Source organism: Arachis ipaensis, chromosome B7 (assembly GCF_059453495.1).
Source record: "Arachis ipaensis isolate K30076 ecotype BB chromosome B7, ASM5945349v1, whole genome shotgun sequence".
Classification (NCBI taxonomy): Eukaryota; Viridiplantae; Streptophyta; class Magnoliopsida; order Fabales; family Fabaceae; genus Arachis; species Arachis ipaensis.
The window spans coordinates 128,276,412-128,299,353 of record NC_142442.1 but is presented as its reverse complement, the minus strand read 5'-3'; the positions used below and the strand labels follow the sequence as shown (position 1 = coordinate 128,299,353).

Below are 22,942 nucleotides of genomic sequence, written 5' to 3'. Positions count from 1 at the left end.
ATGCATGATCGAGGCTGTCCTCAAATTACAAGCGAAGCTCGTGATGCAAGACCCTATCAAATTCCTGAAGATATCCTCACATGCGGCATTATTTGTATGAGAAAAAATTGAACCATCTACATTTAATTTAATAGAACTCTCATGGAAAGAAACCATTTGATACAAGTCTCGGAGTTGGTATTTATAGAAGCAGCGACATTTTTTGGTATAATTTTTTAAGTTGTTTAAACATTATGTTTTGCGTTAGATATTTAAAAACGATATATCTATGTAATAAATTTTGTGATTAATCCTAAAAGTAAATTTGCCAATGAGTAATAGCTCAAATGGCATAGTCTTCCCATACTCAATTAAGAGGTTGCGGGTTCGAGTCTCCTATCTTTGGTAAAAAAAATAAAAATCCTAAAAGTAAATTTAGACATAATAAAAAATTAATCATCCAACAATCAAGACAGAGTTTAAGACAATGGGATTATGTCCTCCCAAAAATTTTATAAAAAAATAGTTTTCACTTGTTTCATATATATAAAGTTGTTGGATTAATGTTCATTCTTCTCATAAGTTCTTCACAATGTTAGTCATAGATTGAATTCTTACTTCAACCACATTCTCTTCTTTTATTGTCCATGAGAGAGATATTTTTTTTCTCTTTCTTTTAATGAAATTAAATCTTTTTTATTTTTATTTATTTATATCTTAATTTTATATTATAATTACAAGTAATATTTTGTAAGTTTATAATTAGAAGGATAAGGTAATTATTTTAAATTATAATAATTTTATTAATAAAATTTAACTATGAAATAATAGATAAATTAATTTCACATGATTTATTAAATAAGTAATATATATATATAATTTAAATAGGTCTAATCTTTTAATTATCTATGTTATTATCAAAATATGTTACACAATAGAATATTATTTTTATGTTCGATTTTAAATTATTATTTTATATTTCTTATTGATCTTTAATAATAAAAAAAGAATTAATTTGGATAAACAAAATATAATTCTAAACGCTATTATGGTAATTATAGTTTTTTAATTCTTTTAAAATTTATTTCAATTTTATAATTAAAATTTATAATGATTGAAAAATTAAAAAAATGACATATTTAACTTGACTATAAATACTTTTACATAATTTATATATTTAAATATATATTTGGCCTTCCTAAATCTTTTTTTTCAAGATCCCTCACCACCAACTAATGTTCTGAAAATCGGATCGGACTGGTCGGTTTAACCGAATTAACTAGAAATCGATTACTTAACCGATCCGGTCTACCTACAAAATTATTCTACAAAAAATCGATGAAAAAATTGGTCGAACCGATGGTTAACCAGCAAATCGGACAAACCGACCCGATTTTTGAAAGCATCGGTTCTCTTCCCAGGTTATGAAAACGGCATCGTTTGGATTTAAAAAAAAAATTTAAAAAACGTTGAAGAGCTCCAGCCATACAGCCACTTGCCCACTCCACCAAAATCCCTAATCCCCCAAAAGGCCAAAACCGTCGAAGACACTCACATTCCCAGTTTTCCACCCTAAGCTCGAGGCTGGAGCTACTGCAGACGGCGGACAACGGATGCCGTGTATCGAAACAGACGCCGGAGCAAGCACCACCGTCGCGGGTCGTCGCTCACCGTCACGGGTCGTCTTGTTCTCTGCTTCGAGGCTCGAGTTTCGTCACCTTCTGTTCGCTGCTTCTCTTGAAGTAAGTTCTGGGTTTCTGGCTTTTGTTCGTGGCTTTTTGCTGTTTTTAATTCTTGTTCTGGGCTTCTGTTCTGCTATTTTTTTATTTTTTTATTTTGTTTTTTATATGATTAATCAAATGTTGAATAAATTTGTTGTATGTTGAATTTGAGAATAAATTTGATGTATGTTGAATCTGAGATTCTAGGTTCTTGGTTAATTTTTGCTTTGTTCAATTTTTTATTAATTTCAATTCTGCTCTGTTCAATCACTTGAATGGCATATGAATTGTATGAACTATGAACTATGAAGTGATACATTGGTCTGGATTCTGGGTTGAATTCTGCTCTGTTCAATTTTTTGTTAATTTCAATTCTGCTCTGTTGAATCACTTGAATGCCATATGAATGGTATGAACTATGAACTATGAATTGATATATTGGTCTGGATTCTGGCTTGCTGGCATTCTGAATTTAGTTGAAGTATTGTTTGTTGAATATTGTTTCTTTTGGTTGCAAAACATTGTGTTTGTCATTTATGTGCATTTTAATTTCTTTAGTTATAAACTTTGATATTTGAAGTTGTTTATGATCTATTAATAATAAATTATGTATTGTTTATTTTGTGAAATTGTTAAATTTTGAATTTTATTAGTTTAAAATTTATTGCATTTAACTTTTTAAAATTATGTATTAAATTTTTTATAATTTTACTCTTTATTTAATTAAACCGATTTAACTACAATTCAACTCCAATTAAACCATTAAATTATTGAATCAATCACTTGACCGATTCGATGACCGGTCCGGTTCTCGCAACCTTGCCGCCAACCATATGAGGATAACCTAAACAAAATTAAGATAAACATCCCGCAAAAGCGTCTGTCTGCGCCGTTTGGTTTGGTCTGATATTAGGCCAATCGACCAACAGATTCAAGTTTTCATTAATGGAATTTGAATGCATTATTAACTTCCCAATCCTCCAGCTACCAAGTACCAACTCAGTGGAATAAAAAGATAATAAAATAAAACACGACTACTGACATAGATTAAAAGATATACATTTATATAAAAAAAATTAAAATATTAGTACATATTATATTAAATAATTTAATAAAAAATTTAATTTTAATATACAGACGATAATATAAAATATTTTATGTAATTATGTTGTCATATTTATTTTTTAAATAACTATTTATACTATTAATATAAAAACTAAAAAGTAATATTATAAGAGTGACAATGTGTAGAGTAGAATAGTATTTGGATCTAACTCTTGCTTGTATGTTGAGATTTTTATATAAACTCAACCCTATTCTATCTGTTAATTGAGAATATCTCAACGCTAATCTTATCTGTTTTTAATCCACGGGTATCCGATCCTATATGTGGGTTACTAAAAAGATACAATATTATTATATAAGTTAATAATAATTTAAAGAGAAAATTCCACTCATTTCTCTTGAGAAATGCTAAAATGATACTTTTCTTCTCTCTATTTGTAAAATGTACATTTTTCTCTCTTATAACTTTTAAAAACCTCCTCTTTAATCTATTTTAAATTTTTTGTGTTAACTAATGTTAACTTTATCTATTTTTCAAGAAAATATAAATATTTTTTACAAAAATACCCTTTAACAAAAATTTTACCTTTTGTCATTAAATTTTGTTTATCAAAATACCTTTTAATAAATTATTTTTTATTGACTAAATTGTATTTTACCAAAATATTTTTTTTTAAAAAAATTTAATAATTAAATTATTTTTTTAAAATATCTTTCAATAATTTTTTATTATTAAATTGTGATTTTACCAAAATTTTTGTTAATAATTATTTTTATATTTTACTATTAATTTTTTGATATTAATATATATTATTTTAACATTAAATTAAAAAATTTTGGTAAAATTATTTTTCGATATCAATATATATTAATTGTTATACATATTAAAAGTGGTAAGATTTTTTTATTTAATGTTAAAATAATATATATTGATATCGAAAAATTAATAGTAAAATATAAAAATAATTGTTAACAATAATTTTGGTAAAATCACAATTTAATAATTAAAAAATTATTGAAGGTATCTTAAAAAAAAATAATTTAATTATTAAATTTAAAAAAAAAATATTTTGGTAAAAATATTAATTAATAGAAAATGATTTATTAAAGAGTATTTTGATAAACAAAATTTAATGACAAAATAGTAAAATTTTTGTTAAAGGGTATTTTTGAAAAAAATAATTTATTTTTTCTTGAAAAATGGATAAAATTAATATTCATTAACACAAAAATTTTAAAATAGCTTAAAGATGAGGTCTTTTAAAGGTTATAAGGGAAAAGAATGTACATTTTACAAATAGAGAGGAGAGGAGTATCATTTTAGCATCTCTCACGAAAGGGGAGTGGAATTTTCTCTAATTTAAAATAGAATTAACTTTTTTATAAAAAATAAAAATATATCAAATTATCAATTAATGATCTTCTCTTAGTGGGTAAAGATCTTTTGTATTTAGTATTAGGTCTTTTATTTATATAAAAAATTAAAATATTAGTATATATTATATTAAATAATTTAATAAATGATTTAATTTTAATATGTAGATGATAATATAAAATATTTTATACAATTATATTATCATATTCGTTTCTTAAATGACCACTTATACTATTAATGTAAAACTAAAAAGTAATACGGTAGGGGTGGCAATGGGTAGGGTAAGGTAGAGTTTGAATCTAATTCTAACTCTACTCGCGGGTTAAGAATATTCCAACCTTAATTCTACTCGTTCTTAATATGTGTATATCTGATCCTTCCTGCGAGTTACTAAAAAGACACAATATTATTATATAACTTAATAATAATTTAAAATAGAATTGATTTTTATGTAAAAAAACGTATTAAATTATTAATTAATGATCTTTTTTTGCTAACTAAAGATTTTTTGCATTTAATAAAAAGTCTTTAATTCAACATCTATTTAAAATATATTTTTATATAAATATATAACTCTACCCTATTTGTCACCCTTATAATACTGACATCATTACATGAAAGTTAAATTATGGTTTAATTATTTTGTTGGTCCTATAGTTTCGCGAAATTTTCAATTAGATCCCTATACTTTTTTTTTTCCTTTTAATTGGGTCCCTGCACCAAAATTTTTTTTCAATTGAGTTTCTACACTTTTTTTCCTTTTATTTGAGTCCCTGCACCAATATTTTTTTTAGTTGGATCCCTATATAATTAAATCAATTACTACTAAGAGGGACCTAATTAAAAAAAAATTACTGTAGAGACTCAATTAAAAGAAAAAGAAGTATAAGGACCTAATTGAAAATTTTGCGAAACTATAGAGACTAACAGAGTAATTAAACCTTAAATTATTTAATAAATTATTATTTACATCTTGTGTAGTTACTATTTTATATCACATTCAATTTAAGAGTGCTGTCACGATTTTGGATATACTCCAACGCTCAATCTCTTGAATTAAAACTAAATTAGTCTAACTCTTAGGATTTAACAAGAAAGATAAGAATACAAGAGAAAAAAAATTTTGGTACAAAGAACACTTTATTACTCAAATATTTATTATAAATGACTCACACTTTCAAACTCTAACTCTCACTTCCTATTTATAACAGCCTATTTTTTTAATGAATAGTTAGTATTAAATCTAATTAACAGTCTAAATTAATCATTCAAAACTTTTATTATAAATATTTATTCTACTACAACTTTTTAAATATTTTTAAATTATTTTATACTACTCTTTATATTTCTATATATATTTAGATTTTTCTAAAATAATCTATAATTTTTTAAAGTGTTCTAAATTTTTTTTAAAAATTTTTAAAATTTCTAAAAATATTTTAAAAAATTTTTAAATTATCTAAAATATTCTCAAACACTCCAAAAAATTATACAAATATTATGAAAAGTATACAAATACAGTGGAATCTAACTTTTTAAAATTTTCTGTGACAGTGCGCTATCATCGCCCATTCGCCCACGTAAAATCAAAGGCATATCATAAATGGAATATACAAAACAATGGACCAATAAAGACGGAAATAAAATGTACTAAATTTATAATGTGCCCAAAAAAGAAAGAAAAATAAGAAAAGAGAGTAGTAAATGATAAGTGATAATAGAGATATTTTGGGATGAGAATGAAAATATCTACTGCACTGTGATGACCCGTTGGGTTGAGCTGATTCTAAATGAAACCCCCACCGGTTGACGTGGCGGTGCTTTGGACCCACTACGGTACTACACATGTAAAAGTGCTCATATCTCCGATCTTCACCGCTTTCTCTATCTCCTTCAATTCCTCCTTCACTTTTCTTATTCTTAATAATTCATCTTTCTCTGTTTCATCACGCCCACTCCCCCCAAATCCCGCAAATGAAGAAGAACAATTTCAAGATAAAAGAAAAAACTGCCATGTGTTCACCCACCACTGATCTCCTTTTGCCACCACAACAGATACAGGTAGCTAGTTTCCTTTAACTACTTCTCCATGTTCATTCCTCCTAACAATTATTAGTACAAGACTCTGCCATTAGTTTATATATTCACAGTGACGAAGCAACCCATAAAATTCATCTTCAATAAATAGAGGTATGCCTAAGTAAATTGTGATCATAATCATATACGCTTTACAACTTCAACCAGGTCTAAGATTTACTACTGTACATAGTTTAATTTATCTCCATTTTTGTTTAATTTATTGCCTACCTCTAATTTTCATTGGTACAAAGACATAGACAAAGATCCTTTTCTTTCTAAAAACTCTTTATCTTTTTGGGACAAGGCATTGCAATACTGATTATGTTGTTAGTAGGCTATAATTTTTTTGGTTCTTTAAAAAAAGTGCTGAACTTTTTAATTACTTAGGTTTTCAATCGCCATTTTTCATTTGTTATTAGTTTAGATTTAGATTAAGAAAGTAAAAGTTATGACCGAAATTTTCTATCAGTGATAATGCATTATATTTCTTCTGTCTAATTAGCTATATTATCGGGATTTAGAATTCGATTTATCTGAGATCTAAAGGACGAGGTGACCAAAATTAGTCCAAATAGCATCAAATTGTTCCGAAGATTTTTCTTTTTCTTTTTCTTTTTTTATTTTTTTAAAGGTCAGATTCTTAACAGATATTTCATTACCTGAGGAGATAATTCTCTCTTTTCCTTTTTTGGAAAAGGAGAATATTCTAATAGGAAAGGATGTGTCATTGCTAATTTGCTGTATAGAAGCTAAGGTGCAATATAATGGATTTTGTTGTTTTGACAAATGCAATATAATATCTTTGTTGGGCCCTATAAAGCTTCCAACATTGGACCTAATCAAATTAGATTACCCGGCATGTTCTATGGCTTATTAGCTGGTTGAAGCAACAACCAACAACTTTGGTTTTGTGTTTGATATCATTATTATTATCAGGGATCAGTGTCTACAGCAGAGTGGACAGACGAGAAACACAGCATGTTTCTTAACTCTATGGAAGCATCATTTGTCCACCAATTATATGACTTCAAGCAAACATTCGCCTCAATCACTAGACTCAACGAGTCTCATGATTTAAAAACAAATCCGTGGATTCAGCACTATGGATCTTCACACAAACTAGGTGCTCCACATGCTCCAATTGTTCATGCAGGTGCGTGGATATCTGAAACAAATATTTGGGACTTGGGAGGGTGGTTGTGGTTCCATTATTATTTTATCATTACTAACTCAATAAAGCTAAGCTCTTATAAATTACAGAGATGTCGGATCAGAACTTTGCCGATGAAGAAGCTGAAGAGCAACAAAAGGAAAACAACAAAAGAGATGTAAAAAGACTTAAAAGGCCTTTGATAAATGATGATGCTGCTGCAACAATGAGATACTGTAAAACATAGTTTTAGTCGCTATGGATATTGGAGATGAGTGGGTTGATATCCATTCAAAATGTTGCTTCAGATATCCTTAACAAGTGGTGTAGAATGTAGAGATTAGAATCGAGAGAAGCTAAGCTAAGCTTTTAATGTGCATGCTAGTATTAGAATCATGAGAAATTTAACTATGAATATATATGCACACGCACTTATGGTTATGGCCAGTTTCAGATTTATGATAGCAGCTAATTTGAGTAATTTCTTCGAAAGTCCAGGAACCAAGGAAACACAAATATAAACAACAATTGTTAATATAAGTTTTTTAATTAAAAAATGCTAACCAATAACCATCATATATATCAAACCCGGAGACCCGGCCGGTTTATAAAACCCGGACCGGGTCATGTACTATTCTTTTTTTTTTTTTTTTTGAATTTGGAATGATCTCGCATGAAGCATTGAAGCTCGCCCCACCCCCATCTCTCTCTCTCTCACAAACGGCACACCACCCCAGCTCTGAAGCTACTCACCCCAACCCCATTTCTCTCTTTCTCTCACTCTCAGCTTACCTCGGTTCACCGTCACCACCGCACGCTCGCCGCCGTCGCCGCGCCTCTCGCCGGATCCTTCGATTCGTGTTCTCGCGTCTCGCCTCTCTCCTCCGTCTGTGCTCGGCTGCTTCGCCTCCCTCCGCCAGTAAGTGCTCGAGCTGTGCGTGTTTGTTGCTGCTCGTCGTCCGTGGTTGTCTCTGCTCGTCTCAGTCGCACTGACGGCGTCTCGTCGTTCGTCTTTCTCGTCTTCGGCGTGTCTCGCCCTTTCCTGGGCGCCTCGTCGCCGGCAGCAGAAGCAACTCGTGGGGCTGTCGCTTCTTTCGTCGCCTTCCGTGGGGTCGTCGCCGTGGACCGGGACCGTTGGTGAGTTTCTGCATCATCGCTTCTCCTGTTCTGTCTTCTCCAGATTTTCCTTCTGTATTTTGAGATGTTGAATTGCTAATCAATTAATTTGACTGATTGATATCTAAATGTTGCAGTAAATCATGACTGAATTAGGATTTGTTAAATTTGTTGCTGATTTTGTTGCCGTAAATATCGCTGAAAATATCATTGAGCTCATTTTTTGGTTAACAAAAATTATCATTCAGTTGAATTTGTTGTTGACAATCATCATTAAATCTTAAAATTTTTTTTCTCTTACTAAAATAATTAGTTAGATAAATTTTTTGCATTATTAATTAGTTATGTTTAAGAATTAATATTGATATAATTAATGTATTTGTGAAGATTTATTTTTGAATTTTGAATTTAAATTTATTTTTTGTAATTTTATATTTATATTTAATTATTATGATGGCAGTATGGCACTATCAATTGAATTAGTAATTCACTGATTCAGTTATATGTCCGAATCGATTACAGATTCGGTCCTCATAACTACAGTTTCTTAAGTTAAAAAAAAGGGGGAAGTTCAGGCGTTAACGACAAGGAAGGGGGTGAAGTAGTCCACGTGTATGGTCAACTAGTATGATAACATAAAGGGGGTGGCGTGTTAACCACGTGCGGTGTTTAGATCTTTGAAGTTTGGACTTTGAATCCCACCGTCATCACCGTCTTCGCCTCCTTTAACCAACGCCCACCAAATCTTCACCCCTTCTCTATTTCTATCCCAGCGTTTCTTTCTCGATTCCGCGTCTTCTCTCATTCCAAGATTTTCTCCATTCCCCCGCTTTTCCATATTTTAGGTTTCACTTTGGATTTCCAATCCCAATCTGCCATCCTCCCATTCTTATTCTTTCATTTTAAAAAACTTGCCAATTTCTCAATTTAAGTTTCCTTTCTCCAATTATTTACCAGTTGAAGAGAAAAATGCCGGCATTCTTATCCACCGCGAAGGCACTCCGCTCCTTAGCGTCATGCAGAAGCGGCGTCGCTCAATTGATTAGGAGGAGCAGCAGCCACAAATTCGAAGGCTGCCGGTGTCTTACCTCCATCGCTGGCGGCGCCACCAATCAGATTCAGTCCCTTGGATGCCACATTGGCGGTTCCCCGTTTACGGGAGCGTTGAGTAACAGCAATGCTGCTCTCCAAACGAGACACTTCCTTGGATGTGGAGATGGTGAAGAAGGTGTTCTCTCCAAAATTTACGAGGAGAAGCGCGTTTTGGGGTAACACCCTTCTCTTCCTTCCCAAGCTTTAATCCCTATGCATGTTTTAGTAGCTTTGAATTTAAACAATTTGATCATTTTGGTGCGTAATAGTTGGAATTTGACACTTTCTGATTATCAGGTATTCGGCAGAGCAATTATTTGATGTTGTTGCAGCTGTTGAATTCTACCATGGGTTCGTTCCCTGGTGTCAAAGGTCGGAGATACTTAGGCACTATCCAGATGGATCATTTGATGCTGAGTTGGAGATTGGATTTAAATTTCTTGTTGAAAGTTATGTTTCTCACGTTGAATTGGATAGACCAAAACGTATAAAGGTAGTTCATTTTCTCTACTTTGGAATATTATGGTTACCTTCTCTTTTTCCTACCATTAAAATCTGTTGGATTCTACTTTTATAAAAAGTTGGCAGTACGTTGTTCATGCTAATGCAATGGGGTCGCTTTGCCAATATGTCGTTGCTACACAACTTTACATAATGTATTACATCATCGGCCATTGGTATCACTTTGATGTGAAAACTGCTAAAAGAGAGTTAAGAGGGTATCATGTTACATCTCAAAACTAGAGGCGGTGAAAATGCATGTGGTATTTGGGTTTTTGGCAATTGTTCCCACTTTTATGGGAGTGGGTCAAGCCAAGTGACCACTATCAGGATTGGGGTTGGCTGCTTTGTTGAAAGGGGCAGCCCGAAATCAACTTGTTTACGGCAATAGAATTTGGTTCTTCGTTTCTATTGATTGCTATTTTGTTGTGCTTATAGCCTTATACTATATGTTTTGTATTTTCAGACAACCGTTTCTCAGAGTACCCTGTTTGATCATTTGATAAATATATGGGAATTCAATCCAGGCCCAGTTCCAGGGACGTGCAATCTTTATTTTTTGGTGGATTTCAAGTTTCAGTCACCACTTTACAGACAGGTATGGTTTTGTCATTTTGTATCTGTCTTGATCAACTTGTTTTTATTGTCATTATGCTTTCTTGGAATCAATGTTCTTTCCTCACTTTTATGTTTTCCTTTCCCTGATTTTTGAGGACTTAATCTGTTAGTTCATGTATATATGCCAAGGGTTTATTTGCTGATAAAATACTGCTGAGTATTATTACCAGTAACTTGACTAACCCTCTTATATACCTGCATCCGTGTTCATACAATCTGCTATGTAGCCCATTCCATCACAAGAAACTCCGTTAATGTTAACATTATAAAATCAATGTTAACATTATTATGTATTTCGGATGATGACTAATCAATGTTCCTTTTCTGTTGGTTAGATTGCATCTATGTTCTTCAAGGAGGTAGCCTCTAGGATGGTTGGTTCATTTACGGAGCGTTGCCGTTTGATATATGGACCAGAGGTGCGGGTCCATGAAAGGTCATATGGAGAAAGGGCATAATTTAATTGGTTTAGACATCAGTTTCTTGTCTCGAACAGGGCTAAGGTCAATTTACAGGTTCAACATTAATTGGGAAGGTTTTTGATTGTGTGCCGCCCAATGCCGAATGAGTACGATTGATCATTTCTCTTTCTAATCCCTGGTGATATTTGTAATTTGTGTAGATGAATTCTACAATACACTCTGTACAGTCTTAAAAGTGACCTGAATTTAACATGAATTTTTTTTCCTTGAAAAAAATGTGACCTGGAATGGAAAAAAACTATCGCAGATCCCTTCTTGGTTTATGTAAAATGGACATTTATTTCTTCCCAATACAATACACACAAGTTATCGTATTACTAGCAATTGAATAACATTCACAGGCACTGTAGACCTGTAGCCCTGTTAGCCTGTACTATTATTTAAATCTATATGCAGTGAAAGGTTTTCATCAAATATAAACAAACGAGACGCATAGGGATAACAAGAAAAAAAAATTTATTTATTGTAGTCTTTGTAGATTGTTAAATTGAAACCCTCTGAAGGGGTCTATGAGAAATTGAGGATTTCTGTACTAAGTAAAAGGCGAGGGTATGTTCTACTTCTATCCATGTCTTCGAACTCTACAGTCTACACTCGAGATTTTGCAAACAAGTGTTCCAATTAAGTGAAATACAATTGCATGGCTAAAATATTTAATGTATGGTCTACAAATTATGTTTAAGGAACTTGTGTCATGTAGAATTAATTTTGCATGAGAGTGATCCTTCCCATGAAGTTAACACAAAATATCTTGGGGTTCTAGAGATGAATACTTGAGGATGGCTATGACAATCTTTTCTTTATTTTTGGTTGGTTCTAGAGATGAATACTTGAGGATGGCTATGACAATCTTTTCTTTATTTTTGGTTGGAAATGCTTCTAACAGGACTCCATCTTTGTAGAATTGAAAGAGAGGCGAGGCACAACCTGCATCAGTTGAATTACTATTTTAGAATTCTTAGGATCATAAAACATGAAGACTTAAAATGTTGTTTTCAGCACAAATGAATGAATAATACATTATCAGATTCGTACTCCCATATATAGAGAAGATCGAATCATCCAAAAAGGAGAAGGGAGAAATACTGATATTTCGAGAGAAAAAAAAACACTCAAGTTAGTACTCAAAATCTCTAATAAATTTTTATTTTCTATAAGTCCTTAAAGAGTTATTCATGTTGGACATATTGGTGCTTTTATCATTTTAAAGAGAAACTAATTTATCTTATAGTAATATTCTTTTATGTAATTGAAAATGGTGGAGGGACCAATTTATCTTTATGAGAATAGTTTTTGAAGACTCCTAGTGAACAAAAATTTATTGGGACCAAACTCTCGGATTTAAAATTCTTTGAGAATTCACTGTGAAAAAAATTACACAAACATGTTATAACAAACTGTTACGGCCTGGCCCAAATCTTTCGCTGGTTTGGGCCGACCCGAGCTCCACCCGACCCGACCGGTCAGGGGCAGGGCGCTCCGTCACCAACCTGGACACACGTCCGTAACAGCTCACCCTTAGCTGTGAAGGAAACGTCTCGGGAATAGTGGGCCTGCCTTCACAGGGCCCACCTCTGACAATATATAAGGGGAAGATTTACTCTTCCCCAGAGGTACGTAATACACTCTATCACCCTTTCCGCCTGCACACCTTACTGACAAGAGCGTCGGAGTGTCTTTGCAGGTGGCACCCCCCTCTCACGTGAAGTACCCGAGACCTCACGCACCGCTGACCGGCAGTCCACGACCTGACGAGCCCCTACCATCATCCCGGATCACAACCCGAACCGTTCAGCAACCGACCTACCGAATATTGGCGCCGTCTGTGGGGACTCGTCCATGGATTTCGTGCTAGTCAAAACGGAGGCGAGCCGCGAGGCCGTACCCGGAGGCGACGCCGCCGGGACGGGAACCCGACAACATCCGAGGTCCCCCCCAGGGACGCAACCCAGGAGCACGAGAGACGCCCCTTCGGGGGGACTGGCGACAACCACGCCAGAATAATGCAAGAGCTACGCCATAAAATGCAAGACTTAGAACGCCGGTTAGCAGACAGGGAACGCGACCAGCGTACCCCGGAACAGAGTCACTCCCGCTCTCGCTCTAGGAGCCGCTCCCGGCGCACGCCTAGCCCCCAGGTCGAGTCAGAAAGCACTGGGGAGAGAGGGCGCGCGAGAAGGCGTCATGACCCCGTCATTTACGCCAGGCGCGAAGGGCGGCGTACCACAAACCGAGGGGACGAAGACGCTCGTCGGGAGAACGACGATGGGAGAACGAACACCCGGGGACACGTGATAATAGGGGCCACCCCATTCCACCGCTCCATACTCGAGGTCCGGCTGCCAAAACATTTTGACAAGCCGACGGACATGAAGTACGATGGAACGCAGGACCCCCTGGAGCATCTAACGGCCTTCGAGGCCAGGATGAACTTAGAAGGAGTAGGAGATGAGGTAAGATGTCGCGCTTTCCCGGTCACTCTGGCGGGACCTGCAATACGGTGGTTCAATAATCTCCCGCAGGGCTCGGTGACCCAATTCTCCGACATCAGCCATGCCTTCCTGGCTCAATTCACGACCAGGATCGCCAAAGCCAAGCACCCGATCAATTTGCTAGGGGTGACCCAAAGAGCCGGGGAGCCGACCAGGAAATACTTGGACCGTTTCAACGATGAGTGCTTGGAAATTGATGGTTTGACGGACTCAGTGGCGAGTTTATGCTTGACGAATGGGCTCCTGAATGAGGACTTCAGGAAGCACCTTACTACAAAGCCAGTCTGGACAATGCAGGAGATCCAGTGCGTGGCTAAGGAGTATATCAATGACGAGGAAGTAAGTCGGGTCGTGGCTGCCAATAAACGGCAGCCCGCCTACAACCAAGCCCGGCACTACGAAGGCAGAGAAAAACCAAGGGAACACGCCAGGGACGGCGGCCCAAGCAAAGCCTCGAAGCCGTTCCCCCGAGTCGGGAAATTCACCAATTACACCTCCCTCACGGCACCGATCACGGAAGTCTACCAACAGATAGCAGAGAAGGGGATACTGACGAAACCCCGACCTCTGAAGGGCAGGACGGGGGGAGACAAGAGCCTCTACTGCGAATATAATAAGGGATACGGACACAAAACCCAAGACTGCTTCGACCTAAAAGACGCCCTGGAGCAGGCAATCAGGGACGGAAAACTTGCCGATTTCTCCCATCTTATAAGGGAGCCGAGGAGACGCAATCGGGATCACGAAGGTGAGGACAGCTCGCGGGCGGCAAGACAACGCCGAGAACCAGAGGGGCACGACCACGGTCTCACGGTGGTGAACGTAGTAACAGCGAGAAACTCCGCCCCAAGGTCGAAATCAGCACAGAAAAAAGATGCCAAGGTCCTCGCGGTCTCCTCCTCGTCTGCCAGAAGTTCCCGGGGACTCCCATCCATCTCCTTCGGCCCCGAAGACCAATGGTTTGACGAGATGCCAGAAAGTCCCCCCATGGTCATCACGGCCAGGGTCGGAACCGGCCTTGTCAAGCGGATCCTGGTGGATACGGGGGCAGACTCGAACATCATGTTTTGAAACGTTTTTGATGCCCTGGGACTACGAGACGCCGATCTGGCGACCCACCAGCACGGTGTGGTAGGATTGGGAGACCACTTCATCAAGCCGGATGGAATCATCTCGCTCCCGACCTCCGTGGGGCAAGGGCAAAGGCGAAGGACTGTGATGGCCGATTTTGTAATCTTACGAGATTCCACAGCTTACAACATTATCTTGGGGAGGAAAACCATCAACGACCTGGGGGCTGCCATTAGTACTAAGCTGCTCGTGATGAAGTTTGTTGCTGATGACGGATCCATAGGATCCATCAGAGGAGACTTGGAAACGGCGGTCGCCTGCGACCACGCCAGCCTCTCTCTCAGGAAAAAGTCCAAAGAAGCTTCAGGAGTCTTCCTCGCCGACCTGGACGCCAGGATAGAAGATAAGCCCAGACCTGAGCCAGAAGGGGATTTGGAAAAATTTAGGGTTGGTGATGGGGACGAGAAATTCACGTTCATAAACAGAAACCTTCCCCATGAATTAAAGGAGCCTCTGATGGAGATGATCAGAGCCAATGGCGACCTCTTCGCTTGGACGCCAGCCGACATGCCAGGGATAGATCCCCAGCTCATGTCACACCATCTGGCCGTCAAACCAGAAGCCAAGCCAGTGGTCCAGAGGAAGAGAAAGATGTCATAGGAAAGGGCAGAGGAGGTGGCCAGGCAGGCGGCCAGCCTCCTTGAAGCAGGGTTCATCCGGGAATTGGACTACTCGATCTGGCTGTCGAACGTAATTTTGGTGAAGAAACACAATGGGAGGTGGAGAATGTGTGTAGACTACTCTGACCTCAATAAGGCATGTCCTAAGGACTACTACCCGCTGCCCAACATTGACGCACTCTTCGACGCAGTGGCGGGGTACCGGTATCTGAGCTTCATGGACGCCTATTCTGGGTACAACCAGATACCGATGTACCGACCCGACGAGGAAAAAACGGCGTTCATAACGCCAGGAGGGACCTATTGCTACAAAGTAATGCCATTTGGTCTGAAAAATGCTGGCGCCACATACCAGAGATTGATGAACAAGATATTCAGTGAGCTTATAGGCAAGACAGTGGAAGTCTACGTGGACGACATCCTCGCAAAGACCACATGACCAGACGATCTCCTGAGCGACCTGGGGGGCGTATTTGCATCCCTCCAGCAACACGGCATGAGGCTTAACCCACTCAAATGCGCCTTTGCCATGGAGGCCGGAAAGTTCCTGGGATTCATGATCACCCAAAGAGGAGTAGAAGCCAACCCCGAGAAGTGCCAAGCGATTCTCCAGATGAAGAGCCCGGGTTGTATCAAAGATGTCCAACGATTGGCGGGGAGACTGACGGCATTATCCCGTTTCCTCGGTGCATCGGCAGCAAAAGCCCTGCCCTTCTTCAATCTGATGAAAAAGGGAATAGCATTCGAATGGACCCCAGCGTGCGAGGAGGTATTCAACCACTTCAAGGAGATCCTAGCAGCGCCTCCGGTGCTCGGGAAGCCCAAGGCCGGAGAATCACTCTACCTCTACCTGGCAGTAACAGAAGAAGTGCTTGCAGCGGTGCTTGTAAGAGAAGAAGGGAAAGCTCAGCAGCCGATCTACTTCGTGAGTAGGGCTCTACAAGGAGCCGAGCTGAGGTACAGCAAACTGGAAAAACTGGCGTTGACACTCCTAACTTCATCCCGAAGGTTAAGGCAATACTTCCAGGGTCACCGTATAGTCGTGAGGACGGACCAGGCAATTCGCCAAGTACTCCAAAAGCTTGATTTGGCTGGTAAGATGATGACCTGGGTCATCGAGCTCTCCCAATATGAATTGCAGTATGAGCCCCGGCACGCAATCAAGGTCCAGGCAATGGCAGACTTTTTGGTTGAGGTCACGGGTGATCCCCCCGAGGAAACAGGCACACGGTGGAGGCTCCACGTGGACGGGGCCTCCAACCAAACGTCCGGGGGAGCCGGGGTCATCTTAGAAAGCCCGGCAGAAGTCATCTACGAGCAATCGACCAAGTTCGAGTTTCCTGTGTCGAACAATCAGGTGGAATATGAAGCTCTCCTAAGCGGACTAATACTAGCTCGGGAAGTCGGAGCAACAAAGATCGAAGTATGCAGTGACTCACAGGTGGTCACCTCGCAAGTAAACGGAAGCTACCAAGCCCGGGACCCCCTCCTGCAAAAATACTTGGAAAAGGTTAAAGAAATGACAAGTCAGTTCCAAGAGGTCACGATCCAACACATCCCAAGAGAAAGGAACACATGGGCGGACCTCCTGTCCAAACTAGCGAGCACGAAGCCAGGAGCAGGTAACCGGTCTCTCATCCAGGGCATGGTGAAGGAGCCAACGGTTGCCCTCCATCTGACGGAGTCAAGCCCCTCATGGCTGGACCCCATCATAAACTTCCTGGAATTCGGCAAGTTGCCTGACGATGAGATGGCAGCTAAAACATTGAGAAGGGAGGCGCCCAGATATGCAATCATACAAGGGCAACTGTTCAGAAAGGGGCTCAGCCAGCCCCTATTGAAGTGCTTGCACCCCGACCAGACGGACTACGTACTTAGAGAAGTCCACGAGGGATGTTGCGGCCACCATATCGGGGGCAAAGCCCTAGCGAGGAAGCTCATCCGAGCTGGATACTACTGGCCATCAATGATGAAGGACTCCAGAGAATTCGTTAGAAAGTGCGTAAAGTGTCAACAAAACGCCAATTTCCACAAGGCGCCGGCCTCCGAGCTGAGCCTTCTGACGACTACACGACCTTTCTCTCAATGGGGAGTCGACCTTCTAGGACCCTTCCCGGTTGGCCCAGGACAGGTCAAATATCTCATAGTGGCCATCGATTACTACACCAAATGGATAGAGGCTGAGCCGCTCGCCAGCATATCTTCCTCTAATTGCAGGAAGTTCATGTGGAGACAGGTGATAACCCGGTTCGGCATCCCGGAGGTCGTCATCTCGGATAATGGAACACAATTCACTGACAAGAAATTCACGGAGTTCCTCACCGGCCTAGGGGTAAAGCAAAAATTTTCCTCAGTTGAACACCCCCAGACGAACGGACAGGTAGAGTCCGCAAACAAGGTCATCTTACTTGGCCTCAAGAAACGCCTAGACAACAAGAAAGGCGCATGGGCCGATGAGCTCGCTTCGGTCCTGTGGTCCTACCGAACAACCGAGCAAAGCGCTACGGGGGAAACTCCTTTTCGCCTAACGTACGGGGTCGACGCCGTGATACCCGTCGAAATCGGCGAACCGAGCCCGCGGCTACTGCTCGCAGGTGTGGACGAAGCGGTAGAAAAGGACCTGGTTGAGGAGACGAGGGAGATGGCCCATTTGTCAGAAACAGCATTGAAACAAAGAATAGCCCTGCGCTACAACGCTAAAGTCCTCAGGAGGGACTTTGGGGAAAGAGACCTCGTTCTGCGACGCAACGACGTCGGTCTGCCGACCCCTGGGGAAGGAAAGCTGGCGGCAAATTGGGAAGGTCCCTACAGAATTAGAGAGGTGCTTGGCAAGGGTGCCTACAAGCTCGAGAGACTTGATGGCAAAGAAATTCCTAGAACATGGAATGCAGGTAACCTGAGAAGGTTCTACTCCTGACTTGGGTAAGCCGACCAGGAGGCCTAACGGACTTATGCATGCTTGTTCTGTTCACATGTTAATTTTTAATCACTTTCTAGCTATTTACTCTTATTGAATACTTACCATATTAACAAGCTTTCCTAGCTGACGATTAATTCTCACTTGTCAAAATATTCTCCTACTTATCTATTGCTTCCCAATACGCGTTTCACACGATTGCGTCCTAAAACGGCAGCTCGGGATTGATCACCCCGAGAGCCAGATGGACCACTGCCATAATTAACACGGCGACAACACGACCAAATCGGTCCGAATCGTTACCAACGTAAAAACGACAAACGGGCACAAGCAATAAGCCCACCACGAAAAAGGCGGTAACAAAAATAATACGACGAGCAAGGCGAAAGATAGTAACGGCCACTCGGCCAAACGACTAACCGAACATAAATGTTACGGAGTATCAAATTACAAAACACGCAACAAACGTTCAACAAATCTACATCAAAATGTTCAAGTTATAAGAAATCACTTCCTAGGTATGTCGACAATCTTGCCATCTTGGATCATTTTGAAGACCCCAATAGCCGAGGTGTCGAAGTCTGGTGCCACGATCTTCACCTGAGCCTTCAGGGCGTCCTCAGTCATAGAAATCGCATTCTTCCCTTGCTCTTTGGTCGCTTTCAGCTTCTTCCTGAGCTCCTCGACCTCGACCCTAGCGGCTTTAGCCGACAACACGGCTTGGTCCCGCTCCTTTTCCAAGGCTGCCACACGCCCTTGGGCGGCGTTCAGCTGGCTCTCCAAGGTCATCTCTTGCTCAGCTAAACGGGCCACCGTCTCGTCGGAAGCCTTCAATTTCTCCTCGGCAGATGTCGTCTTTTCCTCGGATGCCTTGAGCTTCTCCCCCATCTCAGACAACTGACTCTGGAGCAGCTCAAGCTGCGCCTTGAAGTCATTGTTTGCTTTGACGGAAGACTCGAGCTTCCTCCGGAGGGCCTGCATTCCCGACAACTCGAACTCAACCTTTTGAGCTATCATGGCCCCCCGGACCAAAGTCCGATACATCCATCTCGCCTGCCCGGCTAGGTTGGTCCCGTGGAAATGCTCCTCTATCCCAGGGATCAGCTGCGAGTCAATAAAAGTTGTGGCATCGAAATTCCTCTCCATGATGGTAAGAGCTCCCTCCGGGCTCGAAGACGCCCTCCGCCTCTTAGGGGTGTGGATGAGTTCCACATCGTCATCTACCTGAGGAGCAGAGGGCGAATGCCCGCTAACGATGACCTCGGGAGGGGGAGAAGCTTGCACCCCCTCTGGGTTCAGACCGGACATATCGGTATCCTGGGGAGGGGGCTCAGTCTGGTCCTCCTTCTCCCCAGAAGGTCCAACCGATTTCCCGGCATCCTTCCCTTCAGCTTTCTCGTCATCGCTTTCTTCGAAGAAGGTCTTCATCAGGTTCTCGAGACCCGTCACTGTAGCAGACATTTCCACTGCAACAAACAAACACATCAGCCGTTAGATCGTGTAAAGCAAACAATAATAAACAACACAAAAATAGAAAACAAGACGACTCACGGATATAGCTCCTGGCGGCCTCCCGTTCACCCATAAGGAGATGAGGATTTACAGGGTTCTTTTCAAAAATAGCAAATAGCACATCGGCTATTTGCTTATCTACCGAGGACATCCTCTTATATGTTACCTTAATAAAAGAATTTGATCCCGCCCCAAAGCTCCAGTAAGTGGGGATGAGGCGCTCCCCCTCCAAGGATAACTAAAAGGGATGGCGACCTCTAACGGGACGGACTTTGAAAAACTTATCTTTAAACCCATGGTAGGAGTCCTCAAACAAACCAAATATTCTCCTACCCTGGGCAGACCGGAAAGAAAGGAACCGTTTCCTCGCCTTCCCTTGTTTGGAAGGGTTGGTAAGGTTGAAGAAGAAAAGGAAGACATCCACCGACACCGGCAGCTCGAGATACTCGCAAACCATCTCAAAACAGCGGATGGAAGCCCAACTGTTCGGATGGAGCTTTGACGGAGACACGGATATCCGATTCAAGAGCGACATCTGGAATTCGGAAAACGGAATGCGAACCCCAACCTGGGTGAACATGGATTTGTAAAACCAAATCCAGTCGGCAATTCAGGGAGAATGAAGATTGACCTCGTACAGCCGCTCATGAGGGGCAGGCACGAAGGTCTCATAATTGGCCTCTTCGTCTGTTCCCCCGCACAAGTACCCAGCCTGCCGGAACTCCGTCAACTCCGCCAGATCCATCTGGTTTGGCGAATCCTTTACATCCGAGGTTATCCAAGCGTACGGATCATAGCTCGCCTTGGAAGGGGAAGCCCGGGAGACGACACGAGGCATACCTACAGTGGGGTACCATTCCGTTAGTCTACGAGATCGGGAGCCCGGAAAATACCCAGAAGCTATGATTCGTCCTACTGAACAGTTAAAATCAAGTATGAACCAAGCAAGCCGCCTAAAAATCTACCCTGGAATGGTACCCCTCCCCTAATACTCTACCTATCATCAGAAAGCCATGTAGCAACAAAACCCAAATAAGGCAGCAAAAACAAACACACGCAAACAGCAAGCATACAATGCCAGAACGAAGAAGAGGAAGGTCCGAGGATTACCTGGATTTTGTTAAAAACTGGAAGGACAAGAGGAAGATGTTCGTAGAAATTGCAGCGACACTCTGGAACTTCTGAGAGAAGAAGAAGGAGATAGCAAGGAAATGGGAGAGGCAAGAGCGTAAAAAGAAGAAAAGTGGGAGATAAACTATTTAAAACTGCCTCCCAGGAAGCGCGAAAGACTGGGGGCAAAATGGTCTTTGCATGCGGGGTTTCCCAACCCATTATGAGCATTCAATGCTCAGCACGGAGAACGAAGCAATGAGCGGTTACCTTAGTAACCAAAAGACACGCGCGCAGGGGGCACGTTCCCCCCACGGACGGCCGGTCTGACGACGTGTGGAGAAAGAAGACAAACGCGCCACCAATAGTCCTCACGGCTACCACTGGCGCGTGGGGGCACTGTTACGGCCTGGCCCAAACCTTCCGCTGGTTTGCGCCGACCCGAGCTCCACCCAACTCGACCGGTCAGGGGGCAGGGCGCTCCGTCACCAACCCAGACACGCGTTCGTAACAGCTCACCCTTAGCTGTGAAGGAAACGTCTCGGGAATAGTGGGCCTGCCTTCACAGGGCCCACCTCTGACAATATATAAGGGGAAGATTTACTCTTCCCCAGAGGTACGTAATACACTCTATCACCCTTTCCGCCTGCACACCTTACTGACAAGAGCGTCGGAGTGTCTTTGCAGGTGGCACCCCCCTCTCACGTGAAGTACCCGAGACCTCGCGCACCGCTGACCGGCAGTTCACGACCTGACGAGCCCCTACCATCATCCCGGATCACAACCCGAACCGTTCAGCAACCGACCTACCGAACACAAACTAAAGAGAAATACCTTGATTCTTAGCCGCTCTGCAATCTCGGATTGCTCATCATACTCGTTCATTACCTGCAAGGAGTAGCATTATAAAAGACTTTTAAGAGAGCATGAGTGCTCAGTCCAGTAATTAACGAAAAACAAGAATCACTGATGTTTATATATACTTACATTATACTTTAGGAAAATAATCAGAGTTTCATCATCACTAGCCTTCTTGCACAACTTGGCAAAACATGCTCTATATATTTGCAGCTTCCACAAGAGGTACGGTAGAAATATACTATCACAAAAGATCCTGTTCCTTTAGCCTTGTCCAGAATTCTGCAGAACTCTTCATCCGTGGTGAATTCCCTTACACAATCAACGGGACACAGGTCCTCATCTACATTAGGAAAGTCTTCTTGATGTTCATCTGCAAAAACTCATGTACTACTACACGGGCAAAATGTGCCCCTCATCCTTTTTAAAGGCTTAATTTTTGTGTCACCAAGACAAAGTTTGCTATGATTGTGCCTTGAAAGCAAGCTGAAACCCACATGGAAAATTCTAGAATCAACTGGTTTCTTCAAGTCCTGTCTAAAACGGGCAAAGGAATAGGTATGCAAAATGTCCTACCTCGGATTTACAACTTGTGGCATCTTTTATATGTATGACTTGTGATAAAAATTTTGTAATCTTTGCTGCTAACTTTTGGTATCTCTTAGAAAGGACTAATGGAGTTGAGCATAAGCGCGTACATGACTTTCACTTTCCCAAGCTAGATTGATTACTATTTCCAAACGAAATGTCGCAAGTAAATACATGACCTATTTGGAAAACAAAAATAAATAACATTATAAATGGTAGTGATGAATAAATTACTAAGATTAGAACAAAACTATTGAAGGGTTAAGCATTTAAAGTGAATCAGCAAGAATTGTAGTTACCAATCAGTAGTATTTTGATTTAGGAAAAGTATAGGTAAACAATAATTCTAGTGAATAATATGAACAATGAGGTTACAAAGATAAATTACTCATAAATTTAATTAACGATGTAATTAATTTAATTATAATAATAACCATTTTTCAAAATTTTAAAAATAAGATTTTTGAGTAGGGAACAGTTACACGTTTCCCATCCTCTCACACCATATCTCTTCCCTCTTTTGGTGGACCTTCCCA

General features: G+C 40.3%; 2 protein-coding genes and 1 pseudogene across 4 annotated transcripts; 2 read left to right on the top strand and 1 right to left on the bottom strand.

The window, feature by feature from the left end:
- The first annotated feature begins 1,474 nt into the window (after positions 1-1,474).
- LOC107605837 (uncharacterized) lies at positions 1,475-7,850 on the top strand. Of its 2 annotated transcripts, none has more exons than XM_021106243.2 (3): positions 1,475-1,721; positions 7,156-7,372; positions 7,480-7,850. In XM_021106243.2, exons 1-3 carry the CDS (start codon positions 1,593-1,595, stop codon positions 7,614-7,616), a joined length of 483 nt encoding a protein of 160 aa, XP_020961902.1. In that variant the 5' UTR covers positions 1,475-1,592; the 3' UTR covers positions 7,617-7,850. The 2 variants fall into 2 exon arrangements, with proteins under 2 accessions (XP_020961902.1, XP_016163243.1); XM_016307757.3 differs by lacking the exon at positions 1,475-1,721 and adding an exon at positions 5,857-6,201.
- A 192-nt stretch (positions 7,851-8,042) lies between these two features.
- On the top strand, positions 8,043-11,492 carry LOC107605835 (uncharacterized). 2 transcript variants are annotated; one of them, XM_088492615.1, is made up of 6 exons: positions 8,043-8,506; positions 9,008-9,330; positions 9,443-9,753; positions 9,875-10,070; positions 10,545-10,676; positions 11,032-11,492. In XM_088492615.1, the coding sequence occupies exons 3-6, from the start codon at positions 9,455-9,457 to the stop codon at positions 11,152-11,154; spliced, it is 750 nt and encodes a 249-aa protein (XP_088348741.1). In that variant the 5' UTR covers positions 8,043-8,506; positions 9,008-9,330; positions 9,443-9,454; the 3' UTR covers positions 11,155-11,492. The 2 variants fall into 2 exon arrangements, with proteins under 2 accessions (XP_088348741.1, XP_016163242.1); XM_016307756.3 differs by lacking the exon at positions 9,008-9,330.
- A 422-nt stretch (positions 11,493-11,914) lies between these two features.
- Positions 11,915-22,417, bottom strand: LOC148554086 (thioredoxin-like 4, chloroplastic pseudogene; annotated as a pseudogene).
- Positions 22,418-22,942: the final 525 nt, after the last annotated feature.

Coding starts and splice junctions, on each gene's coding strand:
- LOC107605837 (XM_021106243.2), top strand. CDS start 1,593: ATGCCGTGTATCGAAACAGACGCCGGAGCAAGCACCACCGTCGCGGGT. Junction 1,722..7,155: donor TGTTCGCTGCTTCTCTTGAA/GTAAGTTCTGGG, acceptor TATTATTATCAG/GGATCAGTGTCTACAGCAGA. Junction 7,373..7,479: donor TGCTCCAATTGTTCATGCAG/GTGCGTGGATAT, acceptor TATAAATTACAG/AGATGTCGGATCAGAACTTT.
- LOC107605835 (XM_016307756.3), top strand. CDS start 9,455: ATGCCGGCATTCTTATCCACCGCGAAGGCACTCCGCTCCTTAGCGTCA. Junction 9,754..9,874: donor GAGGAGAAGCGCGTTTTGGG/GTAACACCCTTC, acceptor TCTGATTATCAG/GTATTCGGCAGAGCAATTAT. Junction 10,071..10,544: donor ATAGACCAAAACGTATAAAG/GTAGTTCATTTT, acceptor TTGTATTTTCAG/ACAACCGTTTCTCAGAGTAC.